The sequence below is a fragment of the Mauremys reevesii genome, linkage group 6, assembly GCF_016161935.1.
Source record: "Mauremys reevesii isolate NIE-2019 linkage group 6, ASM1616193v1, whole genome shotgun sequence".
In the NCBI taxonomy this organism is placed as follows: Eukaryota; Metazoa; Chordata; order Testudines; family Geoemydidae; genus Mauremys; species Mauremys reevesii.
This window is the reverse complement of record NC_052628.1, coordinates 72934174-72958182: the sequence shown is the minus strand read 5'-3', so window position 1 is coordinate 72958182 and position 24009 is coordinate 72934174. Positions and strand designations below refer to the sequence as shown.

General features: G+C 42.2%; 1 protein-coding gene across 3 annotated transcripts in view; it reads right to left on the bottom strand.

Moving 5' to 3' along the window:
• Nucleotides 1-245: 245 nt before the first annotated feature.
• Nucleotides 246-24009, bottom strand: part of LOC120408735 (synuclein alpha interacting protein) — a 104540-nt gene continuing 80776 nt past the window's right edge. For 2 of the 3 annotated variants that reach the window (XM_039545927.1, XM_039545928.1), the window contains exons 7-12: nt 23501-23626; nt 20578-20747; nt 13134-13226; nt 9584-10643; nt 7282-7352; nt 246-827 (exon numbers count right to left, since the gene is read on the bottom strand). In XM_039545927.1, the coding sequence (XP_039401861.1) occupies nt 743-827; nt 7282-7352; nt 9584-10643; nt 13134-13226; nt 20578-20747; nt 23501-23626 (1605 nt within the window). In that variant the 3' untranslated portion in view covers nt 246-742. The remainder of the gene's footprint in view (nt 828-7281; nt 7353-9583; nt 10644-13133; nt 13227-20577; nt 20748-23500; nt 23627-24009) is intronic. The other variant, XM_039545930.1, reaches the window with a different exon arrangement.

Below are 24009 nucleotides of genomic sequence, written 5' to 3'. Positions count from 1 at the left end.
ACTTATTTATGAGTTTCCTGAGCCACTGACATTTTTTTTAAAGCTACAAAAGCACATTTAAAATTTCAAAGCAATTTTTAACACAAATGATTTTGCACATTTGACCATTTGTGTGGAAGTCTAGGTGGTTGTTAACTGCACGGATACTTCCATCATTCAATACTTAAGCATTCTAAAAACCAAAAATGCCACTGTGAGGAAGCAAAGAACAGTGAAATGAGAAGTATCTGGACCCATTCAGGTGGTATATTGTTAAGACTGTTTTTATTTCCTTTTTACAAAAAATAGAAATAACAGACTAAACATACCAGACAAAAAAACAACGCTATTGCCTTGGTCTCATTGAGGAGCTCAGCAGGCAGAGTCCTGGCTGAAGTTTTTACAGTATATGTCATTGAGAAAGGGAAATACAGACCTATTACAGTATATCCATGCAATAGATGAAGTATAAAATGCGTTCAGTGGCCAGATGAACATTCTGGAGGTTGCCCGTGTCGCTGCAATTTCCAAACCATTACTTTTGCTCCCCCATGCCTTTGAACAGTCTATCTTACAAACAAGTTACACACACACACATAGCATAAAAACATTTTGTATATGGTCTAACTGTTACAAATTTAAGGCATCCTAACAGTCTTGTTTTGCTGGTGAGAGTTATGTCTCATATTAGTGTTCTTAAAAGAAGATATTTCAGGCATTTCAAACCACGTTTGAAGGCAGACGAGGCATCATGAGATGTGATTTAGAGGAAGAATTCCTGCAGCTCTGGCTCTTCAATATTATTTTGGCTGTAAGATTTCAGACTTTTCCTATTGATGTCATTATGCCTGGGGAGAAAAAGAAGAAAATTATCCATGATCATTCTAATGATACGGTCGGGAGTGTTTGGGCTTGGCTACACTTACAATTTGCAGCGCTGCAGCAGGGTGTGCACCACACTGCAGCGCGCTGCAATGCGCGGCGCGCGCCAGCGCAGCCCAAGCCCCCAGCGCCCAGCAGCGCTGTCGCTTCCCCCCCTTCCCCAGGGAGAGCAGCAGCTGAGAGCTGGGAGAGTTTTTCTGGCTGCTGGCGCTTCTTCCGCCGCTGCGCTTGCCAGCGCGCCCCAGCGCTGCGCTGCGCAGCTGCGCGCAGCCAGCGCAGCAAGCCAAGGTCTTGCGCTTATCTTGTTTTATTTAGAATGCAGGTTTTGTGTGGTGAATGCAACCTTATCTACAAGCTTGATTCTCCAAACATTTACTACTGAATGGAGGGCTTAGTACTGTTCTTAGTTCCACTGACTTCCTTATGGCTCTTATTCAGGTATCAGATTAGCATGGGCAGATATCCAAAGCCAGCCTGTAGAACTGGGACCTTTGTTTGTAAGGAATTGTGTAAATTAAGGCACTATTCAAATATTTAATGATAACGGGTAGAAATTTCAAAAATTCCTAAGTCCCATTGCAAGGGAGTGGGATTTAGGTGCTTTTGAAAATGTTACCCCAATAGTACATTCAGAAAATCATATTCAGCACACAAAAATTCAAGCAAAAAGTAAACAAAAGGATGGCATCAAGTATCAGAGGGGTAGCCGTGTTAGTCTGGTTCTGTAGAAGCAGCAAAGAATCCTGTGGCACCTTATAGACTAACAGACGTTTTGCAGCATGAGCTTTCGTGGGTGAATACCCACTTCTTTTATATGGTAAGCTCATTATAGCAAAGACCATACCTTGTTTGTAGAGCACCAAATATTCGGTACCTTTTACAATTCTTCCAGTTTTATTAATTAAGATGTTATTTATTAGCAATATCAATAAGTATGCCTTCTCTATAATATATATTTTAATCTCCAGAATGCTCCATTCAACCAGTTTTTAAAGGGGTATACTATGTGCTCAGAATTTTATCCTTTAATTTAAGCAGGGAAACCAAAGAGAGAAACATTTAAGTCTGCAAACTATTTTATAGTATATAAATTCAATTCAGAACATTCCAATTCTTTTGATTTATCTGTGGTCTGAATCATCCAAGAGCATAATGTGAGTCCAATGCTGTTCTAATTCTCGTCAATAAAGTTTTTAAATTTTGGGGTAGGATTTTCAAAAGTGCCTAAGGGAGTTAGGTATCCAACTCCTCCCACTTTCACAGTGACTTCCTTTGGACACTCTTAAAATTTCCCACCTTCCATTATTTGTCCTTAGCAGTAATACTCCTACAGTATAATCATCATATAACTTGGTCACTGTAAGGGCCAGATTCTGGTGTGTGGGTAAACTTCACAAAGCACAGGTCAAGGGTGCGTGTCTGATAAGGTGGCTTCAAGCTCACATTTTCACAGATCCTGCTGTGGCTCTGCAAGCCAGACAGCTGCTTTTGAGATGACTTGCTACTGCGCTGTTCCAGTTTTATGCCACTGGAATCCACAGCTGTGTGAATCCCTCAGCCTTCCTCATGTGGAAGGCCATACAGAGCACAAAAGAAGCCACATGACTCAAGCACCCTCTCTGCTACAGCTCTACAACTGCTCCAGGGTTTGTGGGAGGGATGCAGCTTTTCTAGGGGAACATGTCATCTAGAAGCTGCACCTTGACTCCACCTAGGGAACGCCATCAGGCTAGTGGCAAAACACTGCTCATCACTGCCTTTCCTCAATCTGCTGCCCAATGCAGCATTTTCCATGTTTTTGTAAACCTCCATGCTGAGCTGTGGGAGGGAGTGGGTGGGATCTTAGTGCCCCGCTTGTATACTGTTTCCAGTTCCTGCCAACCTGAGGGAGAAGATTGTCATAACAGGTTTCTAACAGACTGTCATAACAGGGTCTCCTGGTTGATAATGGAGATGGCTACCACTGTGCCCCTAGACTAGTGCACCATAGTGTCCCTTACACAGCAGATATTGATGACTGACCATAACTAATCTTCAATCTGTTACGCACTCACTTTGCGCTCGGAAATATAAATCCCAGTGTAGTCAATTACTGGGCACTAGAACTCAAATTGGCAATGTCTATTGCTTTAATAGGCATTTATAATTTTAAAAGGGTGTACTATTTATTAACTACCTGAGGGCACTATGATGGTGGATTCCCCTAAAGCACTAGTACATCCAAACAAAGTACTTCTAGTTACTGATGGCCAGCGGCTAATACAGAGCTTCTTACTGAAAAGATGAACCAGTGTTCACTTTAATGTATTACAGATTTCAAATGAAAAACTGTGGGAAGTGAACATTTCATTGGAATCTTGGACACAAGTAATTGCAAACATTTGTTTGGACTTGTAATAAATAAAAAGCTAACCAGTCCTTTTAAAGAGAAAAAAATCACCCTCCACATTGAAATCTCTCCTCAGATGTTCAGAGAAATGGAGTGAATCTAATTTTACAAGGACCCTGGAAATGTTGTTAATTTCTTCGCTATCAAGCTGTGACCAACTTGGAAAAGTAAACAACATGCCGAACCCCGACACAGATGAGATTTTAAAATGTTTTTAAAAAAAGAAGTTGGGGTTGGATGGGGATGTTGGTTGATTTCAGGTTGAACTTAAATACTTATTCGCCATTTGCTACAAAATTACATGTGGAAAGGTTTGAGTTAGAATGAGTTTGAGACAGTCCAGATAAATAAGACAGGCCTAAGCATCTGAAAAAGGTTATAACTGTAGAGGCAGCACCCTATTCAAAACAGGTACTTCTTTTTTTGGAAGAAGCTGTGTAATGTTTCAATCAGAATTACAGTCTTCCAACTCATTCCAGGGGAAAAGTCAGACTCTGCCCAGAATGACTAGTAATGGGACTGAGGCTGATACTTTCCCTAACCCAGTGATCACCGACTGGTCAATCCTGGAGCTTCTGACAGTTGATCACGATCTCTGGATGCTAAAACTCTGGTGGCACAGTGGGGCTAAGGCAGGCTCCCTGCCTGCCCTGGCCCCATGCCACTCCCAGAAGCAGCCAGCATGGCCCTGTGGCCCCGGGGGGTGGGTCAGGGGTCTTCATGCACTGCTCCTGCCTGCAAGCACCGCCCCCGCAGCTCCCATTGCACCTCTGACCAGGATCCGCCTGAGGTAAGTGCCACCCGGTGGGAGTCCGCACCCCTCCTGCACCCCAGCCCTGAGCCCCCTCCCAGAGCCAGCATCCCATACCTCCTCCTGCAGCCCGAACCTCCTCCCGTACCCCAAGCCCAGCCCTGACCCCCCTCCCAGAACCAGCACCCCGTACTCCCTCCTGTACCCCAACCCCCTACTCCAGGCTCAGCCCGGAGCCCCCTGCCACACTCTGAACCCCTTGGCCACAGCCCAGAGCCTGCATCCCCTCCTGAATGCCAACCCCCTGCCCCAGCCCGGTGAAAGTGAGTGAGGGTGGGGGAGAGCAAGCGACAGAAGGAGGGGGGGATGGAGTGAGTGGGGTGGGGCCTTGGGGAAGAGGTGGGGCAGATGCTGGGTGGCACTTAAATTTTAAAAGTGATCTTGTGCGTAAAGAGGTTTAAAGACCACTGCCCTAACATATTAAGCTGCACAAGCTACATGACACTAGTGTGTGCGGGTTGTGGGTGAATGGGAAAATGACAGGTGCAGTCTTGTCAACCTTGAATGTTCCAAAATCATGAGACAGACCAAACCAAAGTTTGACTTAAATATCATAAGAACCCTTTAAAAATGTTTTTTAAACACACTGCTATTTGGTTCTTTTTCTGATTTCTGACTCCTAGCGAGAATAGCCCCTTTTGTAATTCAGGAAACTCTCCTGAAGTGCACAAAAAATACACACCCAACCAGGGGCGGCTCTAGAAAATAGGCTGCCCCAGGCAGCGCGGTGTGCTGCGCCGCCTCGGTCCCGATCCCCGGCCCCCCCCCTCTTCCCTCGGGTTGCTTTCGGCTCGCAGGCAGGTCCCCGGGCCCGGAGCGGACCTGCGCGCGCGCGCATGACTGGGGGAGCTCCACGGGCGGCGGGACAGCGCGGACCTCGGCGCGGCGGGCGCGGGGGGGCGGGGGGGCGGCGGCCGGGCTGCGCAGTCGCCGCGGCGCCTCATGCAGCGGCCGCAGCGAGCCGCGCCGCCGCCGCCCCTCGCAGCGCAGCGCGGGCAGCTCCGCCGCGTCCCGACGGCTCGCTGGACCGGCATGGCAGCCACTGGCCCAGGTCCACGCCCCAGCCTATGCCCCCCCCTGGCGCCCCCCTGGCTTCACCCAACTGGGGGACCTCCTCTCTTTTACTCCTGGTTGACAGGGGGGCTCTTCCCCAAAACCATCCATTCCCCAAGCACTGATCTCAGCTCTGTCCTCTGTGCCCTGCCTTCTACACCCCCCCTCCCTTCAAACGGGCACCAACCCACACCTCACTCTTTCTACTGTTGTTGGGCTCTGCCCCTACCCAGCTCTCATCCTAAAATACCTTCCCCTGCTCAGCTCTTTCTCCCCTTCCCTGGATGCTGCCCCTTGTGAATGTTCTGGGAGAGTGCATCCCAGTTGGGGCTGGATCCCTGCAGGCTGGAGAGGAAAGGGGGGACACCCACCCACTGAGCCATTTACATGCTCCTTGGATCCCTTTTCTATCATCACACACCCCTATCTTTGCTTCTCTCAGCCCCACTCAATGCTGAATAGAGGAGGGGATAGTTAAAAACTATCCCTAAACTGGTTCCCTGTTTCTCCATCTGCCTCATGGCCCAGGAAGAATGAACAGATTTGTCGTGAGGGAAAACAGCAAGGAGAGCACCAGCCTCTGATGCAACTCGTACTGCAGTCCAAAGTCTGCAGCTCAGTCTCCCAGCAGAAGCCTCTACAGTCAGAACTGCAGCATCCACTACATAACAGTGGTGTTCAACCTTTATTTGTGGACCCCTAAAAAATTTCAAATGGAGGTGCGGAGCCCTTTGGAAATCATAGACAGTCTGTGGATGCCCACGGGTTCGCAGACCACAGGCTGAATACCACTGTCCTCTGGTAATTACAACCTTTTGTGAACCCCTTAGACATAGTCTGCAGACTTCCAGGGGTCCGCAGACCACAGGCTGAGAACCACTGCACTACATCTCCAGCAGAAACCCAGGAACTTCTCATGAAAGGCCAATTTTAATGGTGCAAAATTGTGGCACTTGTGAAAATATTGTGAGGGCTGGCAGCCCTGTGAGATGGTTCTAGCGTAGGGGGATGATTAGTGGCTTAGTATCTCACCATACTCAAGCGTCTGAGCTACTTTGGCTGGAGAGTGTCCAAAGACATTACAAGAGACTGTTATAACACAGGCATTTTCCCTATCTTAAAATAGGTCAGAAGTGAATCTCCCCAATATTCCCCAGGGGAGAAGAAAACCTTTGTAAACTATACTTTAGTGTCCCGATGCTGATTTCACTGACACCAGTGTAAGTGAGAATTCTCAGATCAGGAAGTATATATATTGTGTGGATGTGGCCCACATGACACACACAGAGCTGTACATGTGGCCCACAATGGTAAATAGGTTGAGAACCACTGGTCTGAACTATTAAAATCAAGTTAGGTATATGCGAGAAAGATTTGGATGGTAAGGGACAGACAGCCCTAGCCCTACATTTAAAAAAAAACAAACTCGAACTACTAAACCTGCTAAAGCCATTCAAACTCCTAAACTGCTAAAAGATTAATTTTAAACTTTTCCCAAAGTTGCTCGCACTAGGTTAAAATAACAGAGCAACTTAAGGAATATTTTCTTTTAAAACAAACATATATCTTATTAAATGCTGCATTTTGCAGCACACATTTATGGCTACTGAGAGATTGGTCTGTCTGCCTGACAATCTCATAATGCAGTACATTTAAATTAGAAAGATTAAACAAATGGTCAAAATCATGAGACTTTGTTTTAACATATATAATTTTTTCTGAAGTCCAAGGCCGGGTGAGAAGAACACAGAAGGCAGAACACTGTACTTTATGTTCAGATTATGATTGGAGGTTGACTTGCCCTACTCATGAGAAGAAATTTGATTTCCATTCTCATCTGGTACTTGACTTTCGTTCAACAGAGACCAAGCGCTATGCCAAACAGAACTAAACTGCATGGTGGATTTATGAGTATGACTACTTTTATGCATGCTCACAGCTGAAGCCTCTAAGCTAGTTCACCTGTGACATTAGCAGAAGTTCATCACAAGTGTGGGTTACTTTTTTTAATTTTTTTTAAGGAAATCAAGTATTTCCCTGTTTTTTATTCCCGACATCAATCATATCATTTATCTCAGCGGTGAATTATTTTAACAAGCACATGCAATTAGGGGGGGAGAAAGCAACAATAACGAAGCCAAACAATTCACTCTGTATCAGCACATACCATGCATAGTTACACAGACGGTCTTCAATCAGCATGCTAGAGGAAAGATTGGTGTAGCTGGAGTAAGGCCCCTAGGGAAGTGCAATATACAAGTCAGTTGAAAACATGCAATGAGCTTATCACATGCACACAGACATATTTAAAGTAATTGTGCAGTCAAAAGGTTACAGGAGAATTTTTAGCAATGAAAACTTTTTAAAAAAAGATACTTTAAAACATAATTAATCTGTTACTTTTTTGAGGTAGAGAAAGCCCATTGCTATGAGGTATCTCTGACCAGCTGTGAAACTACATTTCCAGATGAATTTGGTGTTTGACAAAGATAACATGCAAATGTGGCACCTTGACATTTAATAAGATGACCTCTTGAGGTCCCTTCCAGTCCTACAGTTCTACATAGAGCAAGTGTCAATACTGCAAGCAATGATTGATAGCATCAGAATTTCCTTTCCAACTGTTTAATCTTCCTAAGTGAGCTAAGTAAACTATTTATGACACTACTTTCTATCAGTTTGCAGTGTTGTAGCTGTCTTGGTTCTAGGATATTAGAAAGACAAGGTGGGTGAGGTAATATATTTTACTGGGCCAACTTCTATTGGTGAAAGAGACGAGCTCTGCGTAAGTGCGAAAGCTTGTCTCTTTTATCAAAAGAAATTGGTCCAGTAAAAGATATTACCTCACCCACACACACTCATTTTCTGCCAGAACATTTTTGAAGACAATCAGTCCTTTCCTCTCTCTCTCAAATATCTGAATCCATCTTTTTGAAAAATTTCACTCTTACGGTATTGAGTTACTTCTGTATTTCAATGGCAGTTCAACTATTACAGTTACAACAATTTGTAAGCTATTTGAAGGCCCAAATCTGCAATCTTTAATCTGGCTGTGTATTTCTATGCAAATAGCATTAAGTGCACCCTCTCTTGTCCGCCTAACCTATCCCATTGACTTTACATTTTTAATTTTCATTTAATGTTTTGGCACTACACGGTCTATTAATAATACAGTAAATTGTAACTCATCTCTTATGAGATTGCTTTTTCTTCTTTTTGCCTTTCTTTCCTTCATTCACTTCTTTTTACTGGCTGTATATTTGGAGGCACCTTTTCCTCCTCTTTTTCCATTTACTCCTAAATTATATTTTTGACAGTACATAATTCTTCCATTTCTCTCTCCCTTAGTCTGTTTTCTGTTCTTTTGGTGTTTCTCCTCCCTTTCAATTTCTCCTTCCTTTTCTTGTCCTCCATTCATCCCTTCCCTCTTGTCCTTCTCACCCCAAGAGACTGACTCATCACTCACATTCAGTGCTCCTCCACATCCTGTCACTCACACACTCTATTCTCTTCCTCGCCAGACAGGCCTGTTGCTCATCACAGCCACACACATACACACTGCAATCACACTGTTTCCCACCCCTCTGTCTCTCTTGCACTCACACATACACACACCCTTCTTTCTCTCCCTCCCCCAGGGGGACACTCTTTTGGAGTAATTCCTCTCCCTCTTTCAAACAAGGGGGGCGGTTTCTGAACAGACACATCCTTCTTTTCCCTGTTCCTCTCAGGAGGGGCACTTACTTTGGCACCCAGGCTGCATGCAGTGATCATGGCTCAGCTGGCATGTCAGAGTGAACTCTCAGATAGCAGGTACCAATTTGCTGCTCTGATATGAACAGGAGGGTGTAGAGGAAAGAAAGCCACAGCTGGGAGGGTGTGAGGAGTGAATTGGGCAGTGGCTGCTCACGGAGAGCACAATAGCAGAGATGGAGGCAGAGAGGGGCAGCAGCAGCAGAAAAAGGGTATGTTTACATTATTTTCTGCCACCAACTCATTCCTGCCACTCTAGGTAACCAGGTCTATAGGATAGGGGTGACCCTGAATGTATTTACTCCTTTGTAATCCAAAGGTTTTAAAATTAATGTTCTCACTATGAATTGTCCCCCAGCAATAAGATTAAAAATGTATTCTGGGTGAAATTCCCCTCTGTGCAGAGCACAGAGCCAATGCATCAATTAAGGGCACTTATGGACTTAAGTGGCTCCTAGTGGTTCCTCCCACGGGGGGGAGAATTTCACCCTCGACGATTTCCCTTCCTTCCATAAGTCTTCAAATAAAAGCCACCTATGATCTGCAGTCTGTGTGTCTTTTCACCACGCAAGCAGTGCATATTGGTTGTTTGTGTGTACATGGCTGTGGGGAGGGAACATGAGGTTGTCATTCTTAACCATAGGTAAATTCATTATTTAAAAAGGAAAAGAAATGAGAAGGAAAAAAGGCTTCCTTCCCACCCTGAGAGCACTCACTGTCTTATTTTTTCCTTTAGAAGGAGTTGCTGGATTTCCCTTGCTATCTGCAGCCTTTCTTCCTAATGAGGTAAAGGGCAATGTTGATGAGGTTTTCATCAGGTTTGCTGTTTGACAGTTGTTGTTGTTGTTGTTCTGGTTCCCGCTCAGAGTCTCCATTATAGATCTAAATGTTCCAAATGGCCTTTTCAGCTGATCCCCAGGTTCAGTGCTGGCTGGAGCCCGCTGAGGCGCTTTGCTACGGTCTTTGTCCTTTTCCTCATTCAGTTCAATCTCTGTCTGCTCCATCTGCACCACGGGCTCCTCAAAGGTTACCCTGAGTTTTAAATTCTGGGAGGTTCTGCGCTTTGAAGATGGAGACTTGAGGGCACTCTTAGGACTAGTAGCAACCTTTTGAACAGTGGCACTGTCAGTGCTGGACTGAGAGGTATCTCCAGAAACCTGGCTCTGAGATGCAGTCCCAGACTGATACTGGGGTTCGTTATCAGGATCACTGCTCTCTGAAGAGGGAGATGGGCTGTGGCCATCCACAGATTTGGAAGCTCTAATGCCAAAAGGAAACCGGCGCCCTGCTGCCAAAGTGTGTTTCTTAATCATCAGATGCAAACTCTCAGTGCTTTCAACACTTTCTACTATGGGCTGTGGCCTTGGTTTGTCAGTTCTTTTCACAGGGGTATTCTTCAGGTCCTCAGAATTATTTGAGTCTGTATCAGACTCACTGAGGGATCTCTGCATAAGCTGCCTCAGTCTGGCTAACTTCAGCTCCCTTTTCTCCGGTAAAATCTTCTTCACATTCTTGGAGGAAGCATGAACATCCTGAAATTCCAATGTCAGCTTCTCTTGCATACAGACATTCTCAGAGATTTCTTTCCCCAACAATTGGCGCAGGATTTTATCTGAGTCCTCGTCTTTCGTCTTGGACCGAGTATGGCTGGAAGTTCCCATGCTGCCAAGAATCTGAAACCCATCTTGGGTGTTCAATTTACTTTTTGGTAGAGACAAATCATCTACACCAGAGGCTTTCCACTGAGGTTTACCAGAAGCGGGGGACAATGGTGAACTTAAAGGAAAAAAAAGAAAAAAAAAAAAAGGAGAAATGATTTTCAATACAGGACACCACAGTCAAATATGTACAGATATAAAATTTAGTGCATTTCCAGTGCACGTCTGTCTGAGCATACTGCTCCTCTTAGCCCCTTGATCTTTGTCCATGTAGAATGTATTATTATGGAGCAACTGCAGGGGCTCCGCAGTGAAGGCTTTAATTCTGTTTCCATTCTAAACTAGATTTTGACTCCCTTTCTCTGCTAATGTTCACAAAGAAAAACTCTTTACAGCATGTTTCACAAGTAGCCTGTTATACAAATTGTGTATGGCTACTTGAATTCCAAACAAGAATTTTAGAGGAAAATTTGAAAGAAACAGCTGTTTTTCAGTTATAGACCTTTCTTACACATTTTTCAAAAAGGTAAAAAAACTTTTTAACTATTTTTGTCCAGTCATAATACAAAGATAGCTTGGCCTAATTACTACAAACATGCTTTGTGCTAGTCAGAGGTGCATTTCACACATGTTGGATTTCACCCACCACCAACAATAAACCATGTAAGACTATATAAAAAGCTAGGGCCATTCACACCTCCCCCTTTATAGTTATGTAAATATACATTAATTAAGTTCAACATTATTAGGACGTTACTCTAATAAAAAAAACCCAAATATTAGAAAGTGAGGAAATACAATCTTAAGTCTGGTTTGCAAAGGATTTATGTTACAGAGCTCCTTCCCTGAGGCATGGGTTAGAGTCCACAAATTCCATATCCTGATTACAAACCAAACACCCCCCTGCTTTTACTCATGGCCACTGGCAAAAAGACTCAGTTATGGTTAATTTGGGGCAGTATAGGTGTGAATTTCTTTTTTTCAAACAACTGTAGTTCTAATCATTTCACAGTCCTAATACTGTTGTATTAAATTAATATACTATTATTAATCACTTCATCTTAATTAAGAAATGTTTTAGTATATAAGTGAAATAGACAAATTAAAGCTGTATCTGGCCTCCTGGGAAATGTGCATGCAAAAACTACTTGGGTGAAAGAAGGTTATCATTTGGGTGAAAGAAGGTTAGTTCTGATGATCTTCCTTTGGTTCTTGGAATGTGCTTCAATGAGCAGAGCTATTGACATGGCAAGATGGGACAGGTGAGGGAGTTGTAACTGGAAGGAAAACAGTGAACACCATGAAAGCAGAGTTTTTAAAAAAATGAAGAGCCACTTTCATCCCTACCCACATAATCAAGAGGAGGAGGTTAGTGGTTAGAATTAGTGAGTGACGCAGAGCATGAATCTTCCTCTCCCATTTGAAAAAAAGATATACCAACCAAGCAATTCACCCACCAACCCGCCCCTCTCGTATATACAAAGACTTCTCCAATCTCAGAAGGTGTATTTGCACTATCTATTTCTACTTCAGAAAATAATATAAATAATAATGATTTGCACTTGTATAATACCCCATCCAGTGCACTTTACAAATACTAATGATTAGTATTTGTTTCCCACAACTTATTAGATACTGTATAAATAGCACTCTAAGGGCTTGATCCTAAGTCCACTGACATCAATAGGTGACTCTTTCCATTGACGTTAGCGCTTATGTTAAAATGAAATTAGCTCCATAACACACCCCTGTTATGCAGGAAAGTATCTCCATTTTACAGATAAAGACACTGAGTGAGAAAGAGATTAAGGGAACAATCCTGCAAACATTTAAGTATGTGTGTTACTTTACTCCCTTTTGCAATCCCATTGAAGTCAACTGGATTGACAACTGAGTAAAGTTAAGCACATACTTAAATTCTTGCAGGATCAGGATATAATTGGCTTGGCAAAAGACATATAAGAAGTCTGTGGCAGGGTCAGAAACATAAACCAGGCCTGCTGGCTCCCAGTCTTGTCTCCTTCCTCTTCCTTAGTGTTATTCAACTAATGTCAAGTGATCTATTTTAGCGAAAGCCGTTGACATGTTAAATTATACATGTTTCTGGTTCTGTGGCTTTTTACAGTAGCTAGTATGGGCAAAACACGTAATGAGCACGAGAAGCCATATTAATCTGCAAGCATTTTTTGTAAGCAACCGGTTTTATGAACTATAACTAGCATAAGGTTACAATGGTATACATGGTACACAAAGAGAAGCTTTACAATTTCACCAGGTGTTTCCTGTGTTCACTGTGATTCATCTTATACAAAATGTACTTGGCTTCCACAATAAATCAGATTTTATATTGTGAGGAACAGGAATGATTAGTTCTGCTTATCTCTTTCTAAGAGCATTCAGTATTTACACCTATTACAAGCTGGCAATTTAAAAAATATGTGAACTTGAAATCAGCAGTGAAAAAGAAATGTATTGAGTTTTAGCAGATGTTTTACTATTTTTTAATGTGTGAATGATTAGATAGACCATGATCTCTCCTGATAATAGTTATGCAATAAAAAGGCTCCAAGTTACTCTACTTTAGAATTCCACTTCTGGAAACTGTTACCTTGGGGATGTTGGTAGTGATTGGCCCTCTGATCTCTGGGCTTCTAAAAGCTGCTGGAGTTGGTTCTGTAATGTCACACGTTCTACTGTCTGCCTGTAAGGAAATATTAAACCATTAAACCCATTTTTAAAGGCTGCCTGTATAAGAGGATAAATGATACCACTCATTCAACATCACACTCAGAAGAAAGTCTCTGTTCATCTATAATTGAAGATGCAAATACAGAGCATATAAAAATATTAACGTGGACAAAGAGGTTCTGTACTCCTGTAAATTGCCTCTAATCCCTACGGGAACCCTGTGGTCACTGTATAGCACCTTCTGAAAGCTGCCTAGTTAATAGAAATTATTTATTACTGGTAGTGACTGCTGTAAGTTGCACGTTTAGAATTTTAAGCGACAGTTTATTGGAGCTGAGTGATGCACAAAGCTTAATCCATCTGGTGCCAACTTAACACCTCAAACTGTCAAGTCACAGCAAACTTAAGGTCAGATCACGATGGCTCTTGCTCAGCTGTGCATGGGATGGGAATGGATGCCTCTTGCAGAAGGCTCTAGCTCTGGGGAGTACAGGTATTGCTCACTCCTATTTCCTCTGCAGAGAAAATCACAGGAAGGTCAAGAAGAGGGGGGAAGGCCATTACCTACAACACAGGACTAGGGCATCAGCAGAACTATCTACTTCATCCTGAAGGTCAGAGCAGACTGTGAACCTGCACTCCCACATAGGACAGTGGTGAAAATACCACAGTGTAGTCAATAGAATACAACCATAGCCCATACACAACCTCTTAATTTCCTGTTTTACTCTGTATGTTCTTTGTAAATAGTCTTCATGCACATCTAGAGCTTTGGACATCACAATTAAACAAACATACAATATTGTGCATAACTGATATTGCACGTATGATTATAGTGCAACCCTAGCAAAGAATGAGAGAAAGTCCACACATGCAAATATGAACACAGACACTTATTCCAGGTACAGAGAGATCTAGATAAACAAAAATAGGAAGACGACATCCATAATAAATTGCATCTATCTTGTACCTGTATGGCTCAAGACAGATATTTAGACAATGACAGATTTAAACTCCAGTATCTCAAAACTTTGCAGAGCTAGAAATTGAGGCTTCATAACTATAGGAAAAGAGAGACTCATAGCTTTCCAATAGCAGACATAGTTCTTCCTTCTGCTAGGGTATGTTCCCACGTACAACATTTTACCATCAAGACATTTTTATGTATACATAAGTATTTTAAGTCTTTTTTAAGAGGTGTTTTAAGTTTATTAGTTTTAATTTTTCTCTCCTTTGACACTTTGTAGTTGGACTCACAGTAACTAAGACACAGGTAGAACAATATAAGGACTAATCCCAATACATTTTTTTAAATTCTCTAAAAGATATTTGTGGGCTTGCTATTTAGACTATTACAGATAAGCTTCACACAAAAGAGAAAACTAGAAAGATTTAATAAAAAAATGTGCAAGACAGGTGGTGTAAAGTGCTGTTTACCCACAATGCTTTCAGCACGTTTGATTTTATTTCCTACCCCTTTAAGCATAGGTACTTATACATTAAAAGTGACCATGCAAAAAGCACTACCTTTTTATCTGCTTTATGGTTTTGGTCTTATCTACTGCCTTTATATTTTTAGTATTTTTTTAAATCTTGTTAGTTGTGCAGAACTAACATAGCTCTGTGACAGTGAATTGGATTCTTTCCTAGCTCAAATAACATCAACAGAATTGTTAACTAAGTTCCAAATACAGAGTCTTTATAGCTGGAAATGTCAGAGCCAGAAAGAATCCAGATGACTTCTCAGATCTCAGGTTGTATTTGCAGGACTGACAGAAAATACATGTTTTTTTCTTCTAATGTACCAAGTGGATCTGGAAAGCACTAAAGCAATAATGGTAAGATCCCAGCATGCCATTTTACAGCTATTGCTCAAAGCATAACCACACTTTAAGTTATATATATATCTTCTCTTCCTTTAAATTTTCCCCCTTCCTTCCCTTCGCCTACATAGTTCTGTGTACTATTTTAAAATCACTCCCACAATCTGTCAACACTGGATTATATGGTAAACTCCCAAGACAAACTCTTTTCTAGGCAAATTATTTTCATTTGTGATTACTCTCTGATATCTACGTATCTATTCACTCCCCTCTTACCCTTTTCTCAACTTCCAGTTCAGCATATTAAAATAAGAAACATAAATCACATACAGTGAGAACTAATCTGAAAGAATGCAAACTGTTTCACAGGTTAACTAAAAACTATGCTTGTAACCTTTATTTATGTGTTTCTCTCACTAGAACATCTTTTCTTACAGTGGGCTTGGCTACACTTGAGAGTTGCAGCACTGGTGGAGGCTTTCCAGCGCTGCAACTTAGTAACTGTCCACACCTGCAAGGCACATCCAGCGCTGCAACTCCCTGGCTGCAGTGCTGGCTGTACACCTGGTCTGCTTGAGGTGTAACGAGTGCAGTGCTGGTGATGCAGCACTGCTCGTCAGGTGTGGCCACACACCAGTGCTGTTATTGGCCTCCAGGGTATTAGGAGATATCCCAGAATGCTTTTAACTAAATTACTCTCTTTGTTTTGTTATGCAGCCTCTCTTTGTTTTGTTGTGAACTCGGGGCTCCGGTAGCTGCTTATCTAAAAAACAAACACAAGCTCCTGTTTGCTGTGATCAATCTATAACTGACTGTGAACAATCAAATGAGATAACCCCTGTGAATGAGGCAGGCAGGGGGCTGAGTGTTTGCTTGAGGAGAGAAACAGCGGGGGCGGGGCGGAGAAAGGGAGTCCGTTGGAGCAGCTGCTTATCTGGTCTGCAGGCTGTTTGCAGTTAAGAGTAAGGGGCCGGGAAAATTTTCTGATTTTGCAAGGCAGGGAGCTGATACACAGTGTCGGCTCCAAAAATCCACTCTCTCTCTCTCCCCCGCTCCCTGTCACACTACACCCCACCCCCCTCTTTTGAAAAGCACATTGCTGCCACTTGAACGCTGGGATAGCTGCCCATAATGCATCACTCCCAACAGTGCTGCAAATGCTGCAAATGTGGCCACACTGCAGCACTGGTAGCTGTGAGTGTGGCCACACACCAGCACTTTCCCTACACAGCTGTACGACCAGCGCTGTAACTCCCAGTGCTGCAACTCTCAAGCGTAGCCAAGCTCAGTTACTCCTGCCAAGACTCAATTATTTTTGAAAGGCATTATACAAAAAATCTATTTATTCTTTATTAAACTAAAACTATTAAAGCTTACTCCATTCCCATATTTCCTTCATTTCATTACATAATGAACACTATATAACAGACAAGCATGCACACACACGTGATAGCCTTGTAAATTACAGGATCATATATTCTTGAGCAGTACTTTGTCATGTAATATCATAAGCTTTAGTATTAAAATACATAATTACAGCTCACCCTACCTTGCTCCTAATCAAGTCACACAGTTTAGTCACTGATGACAGTGGGAACACGCTGAGGCCCCAGACACTATTAAAATGTTTCAATGTACCAAGATCTATTGTTTTATTTAAAAAACCCAGACACTTTATACAGCAGAAAATAAAACACATAAGTAAGTAAATGATGGAATAACATTTTAAAGTTTAGGCCTACTATCTGTATACATGTTTATATTTTATAACGAGTACCACACACAAAATCAACGGAGCATACTATAAAGTTAAATTTTATCCTATAATCATTTTTATTTGTTTGGCTTCAACTGCACAACATTATAAAACCATTCATATAAAATTTCAGCTAAATCCTGGCATTTTATCTACAGAATGTAGATGAACACTGGCAACAAAATGACAGACTTCTGATGAAAACCTGTAGCCCACGCTTCACTTACATGAGGGTATTTTTGTCTACATCTTTTTATTTTAGTGCTTGGCTTGGATAGATGATTCCCACCCCCAGCTCCACCAATGTTATCTAGCTATGGTATTATGTCCAATACGTCATGCTGCAAACCACAGGGAGTCCACAGAGAAGTCTGCCATGGAAGGACACTGTCAAAGACATCTAGGGAAGGGCTGATTTTATATCTTTGGGCCTGGCAGAATTGTTCAGGCCAAGATAGCTCAAGCAACACACAGGTCAAGGCAGCTAATGCCAGCAGAGGGTCAAAAAGTTGGCTCACTTGTGCAGCAGGGTGTCTTCTGATCCGAGGTCCATGGGTTCCTGAGGCCACAGACCTACTACTGAGAAAATCAGTCTGATGAACCTAATTGTTAAGAACCTTGGTGACCTTGAGAAGTACAACCAAGGCCTTTTTATGTAGGCATTGTGAAAAATTTGTGACTGTCTTGGGAATCTCTTTTGGTTGGCTGCTCCCATTCTGAACTGATCATGTTCTCTATAACTAGACAGAGAAGTGGAGGATGGGCTTTTTATAGTGAAGCGGATGGTAAGTACTTGTTTGTTGTTTCACTTTCCCTATGACCCATGGTGGAAAGAATTTTCCTGAATCTCTCTCTCTTCTGGATTCTGAGTTCCCCTTACTCTGAAGATAAGAACGATAGGTAGGATTTCTGGTTTCTAGACATTTCCTATTTTCTAAATGTCATATCTTCTCTCTGGAGAGAGACCGAGACCACCTTAGAGATCTTTTGTGTTTACTCTTAGCCTTTGAGCTTGCCCATTTGCTCTGATCAAGGGGAAACTGAAAACTGATCTGAATGTTGTTTTACTCCTGGTTTTGTGCTCTCCCTTAACACTGAACCATGGAGGGGTTTAGTCCAGTAGCAGAGAGTCTTTCCCCTGGCAGACAGCAACACCCAGGTGTTAGTTTTCTGGGGAGAGTCCTTGAAACAAGAATCAGAAGAGACGCTTCTTGAGCTGGTTCAGGCCCCCTGAGCTTCTTAAGTTCAGCTGGTCAGGCTGAGCAGCAGGGATGGTGATCTGATTTCACATAGCCAGATCCCACGTGTATTTGGGACAGTCTGACTTGATAACATGCTAAAGGTGGTGCCAATTCCAGGGAGGCAGATGAAGTGGCTGGAAAGGAAGGTGGTAGGTGAACTGCTGTATCTGTAGGACACCATTAACCTCTTCAGCGCTTTCATGGATGGAAATAAAAGGGGGTTTCAAACAGAGGCACTTGTCCCTGGCTGATGAGACACACTGGTAAGTAAGTGGAAGTCACTGAGTCTTCCAGCAAGTCTGGAGCTGGAGTTCCAGTACTGGGGCTGAGGCTGGTAACCCAAGCAGGCAGGCAGAAGTTGCTTTTTCAAGCCAGTGATGGATTATTCCACTGCCTGACTAGGTTGCAAGACAGCTCCACAAGAAGCTCACAGCATTTTGTCTCCATCAGAGATTGGGGAGAGGCAGCAACACTGAGTGGAACAAAGCCCTTTGGCTTGAAAAGACAGACTCCTACAGAGCACAGATTGATTTACAGCTGGAGCAAACACAGAAACCATCTGGAGTCAAGTTTAATGATTCTAAAGGTTTTCTATGAGCTACAGCTCAAGGGAAACCGAGGGTCTGAGAGGTGCCTGTTGCTGTTGTCAGGAAATATTCTGAGCTAGATTATATTCCTAAGGGAGCAAATGTGCCCACTGCTTGCTGGCTGACAGGTTTAGTCTTCCCTCCCCAATGAGGCATCAGAGGTAAAATCCAACACAGGTACGGTGAGTCTTGATAAAAAAGAATTCTACTGAAAAAGAGAACTGAAACAAAGAACTGATGGTTGCCATTTATCCTCTCAATTTCAGTTTGTTGAAGATATAACAACTGAGATGAGTATCTGAATAAGAGTGAGTTTTCAATACTGAAAGACAGCATATGAAAAGTGTGACAAGATATAACATTTTTCTCTTTTGAATTCACTGCTTTGGAAGGCGTTTCTCATTGTGTGCGGGGAGTGGGGAAAGGAACGCACGCAGCTGGATCTAATGCACTGCTCAGCGACCTAATTCTTGAGCGTCATGTTCAAGTTACCAGGAATCAGGCAGGAGCCAGACGAACTCATCTGGATGGGGTCAGACACTAGTCAGGTCATCATGAATCAAGACACGGTCAGGATACAAGTAATCAGGCATATCTGAGTCTGAAGCACTGGACAAGGTGTCTGAGCAGCAACCAGGTAGAGCCTAATTGTGCAGACAGACATCTTCCAGTGCTTCACTTTGGGTTTAAATAGGAAGCACGGACCAATTAGAGATCCCGGTGTTCCTCCAATCAGGGCCCAGAAGAGGCCTCAGTGATATAGCTTCTGGTTTCTTGTTCTCTCCATTTGGTCAGCAAGTAGTGATGAACTGGGTGTGAGCAGGGAGGTGTCAGTTGACTAGGAATCTTGCAGGCTCAAGACACATGGGGTCATTACAGTGTGTGTCTAAAATGTAAACTGTAACTAACTGAGATGTTTCAATAATACAAGTATACACACATTTGCATATATGTACACAAAAACAAAATACCTCAAATGAACTGAAGTGTTCTGTAATGATAGAAGAGGCAAGTTGCTATTGTATAGTCTTTTTCTTATATATACACAAAGTCCTATGTGGCAGATACACATGTACTTAACAGCAAAGGAAGAATAAATATTCTATAAAACATTTTGACCCTGATTCTTAAGACATTAGGTTTGTAATTGACCGCATAAATCATGTGACCCATTTTTCCATGTTTGCATGTGTAAATGGGATATAGTGTACACTAAGAGCTGGATTTTCAGTGTTCATTTTGAGTCTAATATTACCACTGACCTCAATGGGAGCCAAGTTAGGCCAATACTGAGTGCTTTTGAAAATTCACCCTAAGGGGACATTCAATCACAATAACTGCTTACACAATATAGTCATGCTATCCCACATCTAACATTTTGAAAATCAGGCCCTTGTAGCTAATTCATTTGCTATGAGCCATAGTGATGCACTCAAACTTGGTCATATGCAGAAAAAAACAGAACAAACAATATTTCCAGAATAGCTTTTTCCAAGATCCAAAGATTTTCTAACTACTATTTTCATTATTCCTCACAACATCAATACCTAACACTGTAATTGCAAAGAACCATTTTAATGATCTAAATGTATGCTAAGTGACTAGAAAAATAAGATTAGAAATCATGTGGTCCTTAGGATTTTAAGGGGACAGGTATAAGGTGATTACTTACACACACAAATACACAGATATCGCCACTCATACCCACGCCCACACAACAGCAAACTTTCACCAAAATTAGTAGAAGAGCTAAGCAGCTAAAGATGAAGGAGCAGACTGATTAGAGTTTGAAAGAGTATGGTGGTGGATGGAGAAAGAAGGGGAAAGTGTTAATTGACTAATTTTAATGTAGAGGTAGCTGAGAGACCTAGTTAATAAACTAAAGACAAGAGAGAGACTTGTTTTGAGAACAATCCCGGTGTAGCCACTATCCCACCTTTATGAATTAGACACTTACTCCTTTAGTTGTTTAGTTAACTTCACAACCTGAGATGCCAATGACATGCATGTCTCCACAACCACTAAGTAACGGGAACACATGGTGTGTCCATGTCGTTCAGCACTTTGTGAAGGTTTCTCTCCAGCACGGTTTTGCATGGTAACATTTGCTCCATATTCAACCAATGTCTGCAAAGATGTAGAAAGAACACGAGTAGCTGTAAGTGTCTTTAAAATCTCTGCTATAAAATATGGCAAAGATTTTCAAGTCAATGGGAACTGCTGGGTATTCCTATTAAGGTTCCTAAAACTGAATTTAGAACCCTGACTTCAGGAACACAGTTTTGAAAATCTTGGTCTACATTATTTTTAAAAATCCTCCATACAAATAACTCTTCAGTAAGTCAGAGCTCCTAACTTGACAATCAAAGTTAACAATGGGGAATAGGAGTAATTTAGAATACTGAGCTACCCCTTCAGATGATTATAGAGACCAGATGATATATTTCCCCCCTCTTGCTTTTCCTGTCCCGCAGTTAACTTGATTTTACACCTTTTGTTACTTTGCGTAATGTAACGTTTATAATGGGTTTTAAATCTACAGTATACTCTGGGGTTGAGACTAGTGAATGAGAAGTGTTTACATTTGGACACCTGCCAAATTTTGCTTGTGATAATCAGGGGTGAAAGTAAGAGAAAATACTTACCGGTACGGGGTCCCCGGAAGGGGCGGGACCTTGGGTGGAAGGGGTGGGGCCTTGGGTCAACCTCCTCCAGCCAGCCCTTCCACGTTGTCTGGCCTGTGCTGCCTGGGGGCTCCAGCGGTGATTTAAATGGCCCAGGGCTCTGGCCGCTGCTATGGTAGCTGGGAGCCCCGAGCCCTTTTAAATCACCGGGCCCGGGGGAAGCTTCCCCTTGTGTGCCCCTTCCCCCCCCCGTTGGTGGCCCCTGGAGTGGGGGGGTGGAAAAAGGGCAGCAATGATAAAGCGCTACCAGTGTCCTCTTCTTACTGGTACCCTATACTGGTCTACTTTCACCTCTGGTGATAATACAAGAAGCCTTTTTCAAATGCACTTGTACAAAATCTGTCTTTTTCTGTGAATGACCAACTAGCCTGATTTTAAGAATGCCTTACTATGAAATTACCAATCTGAGCTTTTCAGCTCAGCTGGGTTTTCCCTGGCACAGGGAATCCCTGGGTATAATAAGGTCAACGTAGCTAGCTTTCTGTCCTGGTCCCTTGGCATAGGAGCATGTTGGAGATGGAAGGTGTGGCAGACTCAGAGGGGTGACAGACACACTCAAAAAACTCTAGTAGATGGGAGTGGCACAACTTTCCTTTACAGAAGCTGTGCTTTTTAAAAAAAAATCTGTTTAATTATTATTTCAATCAATTTTCCTGGTCTGTAATTGCCAGGTTTTCCCCTACTGGTTTATCTATCTATCTATCAAATAAAAAATATTTTCAAAAATTCAGGACAATTTATTCAAGTTAATTCTTCAGAAGGGAAACGGCACTAGTCTTGCTTCCATTTAACTTCATTTCCCAGAATGGACTGGAATTGTTACTGTTCCATGCAAAATCATTTGCTAATCAGTACTCTTTCACAATTTATCGCACAGCTCTAAGGGACACTGTCAAAGTTGGTAGCCTTAAACATTGACCTACCATGACAGTGCTCCCATCTGGTAGGTCCTACACCTTTCGCATTCCTTCCATCTATTTCTTTTCCAACTGATTGTTGCAACTATCTGAAAAATAACAACAAAAACACTAAGATAGGGATTGCGCATGTGCGCTGATTCGTTTAATGTGACTCTCACAATAAACTGGGCAGGGTCCACTCCTGATGTCTTTCAAAGCAGGACAGCATCTCACTAACATGAAAATTCAGGAAAGTTTTGTAATTGTCATGTCTCCAAATCTGTTTGATCGATTTCTTACATCAACGTCTGCTGGTTCAATTTTCCCCTATTGCACTTACTACTTACAGATACCTGAAATGACTTTCCTGAATTTAGCACTCCTTGTCTACGACTCTCAAAAAATACTACTACTGGTCAGATACATTTTCTGTCTCTCTCTCCCTCTTGTCCTCATATCTTCCTTTTCCCCATCTTGGCTTCTGGTTTTTGTCTTCCACCCATGTAGCTGATCTTCTCTTTTCCTCTTCTCTCTATTCTCCTTCCTTTCTGACCAATATCTTTCTCAGATACTCTGCTTTTCCACACAATCCCTTTGCCATCCATTTAGACTAATTCTTTCCCCATCCATTAGTCACCCGGTCAACAATTTTGGCTGCCTAACACAAGAAGTGCTAGCAGCACTGAACACTGGAAACCATTCTTGTGCACAATGCTTCTAATGATCCCCAGGGATTAAGACCGTGCAATGCTGCAGCTTGCTCAGCATGCAGTCGTTCATCATAGTGCACCCTGGCTGTTCATGGTTTTTCCCTCCTTCTGGATAGTTGCAATGGTTTGCTCGAAAGAGAAATAGATGGCAAGCATCAGAAAGGTAAGAACTTTCAAAGGAGGTCAATGCCAGAGTATGCCTATCAATCCTGACAGAGTCCCTTTCAGCTCTTTAGAAGCTCATTAACTCATTAAGGGGTAGTCTCATCTTAATGCACATGGAGTCATGTTATTTTTCTTTGTATCAATTAAAAAAAAACAGTCCTTAATTCTTGTCTCATTACAACAGAATTACTTTGGATTTACACGAGTATAAGAGAGTGGAGTTTAGCACTTAAGGAACGTAAGTTTTTAGAAGTTTCACTTTGAGGTCTACTTGTTCAAGCTTTTTTATGGTTTTAGTATCTTTTTATTATAAGGATTTATTTCTTACTTATGAGGTTCTCCATTTTGATATTAAGGGCTTTTAATCTGCAGATTTATACATTTAAAGGAGCTCTCTGAAATAAGTGTAGTTAGTACTCTACCTGTATACATCCTAAATAGCCATGCTGGGCAGCTACATGTACTGCACCGTTACCATCCTGGTCAACTTCATCCAAAGAAATCCCTTGTTCTTGCATAAACTGGAGAAGCCACAGAAGTATTTTCTCCTAGGGAAAAAAATTAAGAAAGAAGTAAAGCAAAAGCAAAACTTATTAGAGATGGCGCTGGTAACACTGCCTGTTATTAAAGTTGCTTGACACTTCTCATAAAACCCTGTTTTCAGTTCATGTATCCCCTTTAAAATTCTTCCTCAGAACAATCTCTGTGGATGCATGCAGTGTTGGCCAACAATGGTGAAGGACTATTTTTAATTATCAGAAAACAAAAGTACAGTAAGTATTTTAGAGAAATGCTTGTATAGGATTTAAAACAACTATAGTTTAGAAATGTTCTTATATGAACCGCTCTGGTGTCCAAACTTTAGAAGCTATCCTCAAATTCTGTGCCTCCAATTAGCATGATGCACATTATGCTATTTAGTCACCTATTT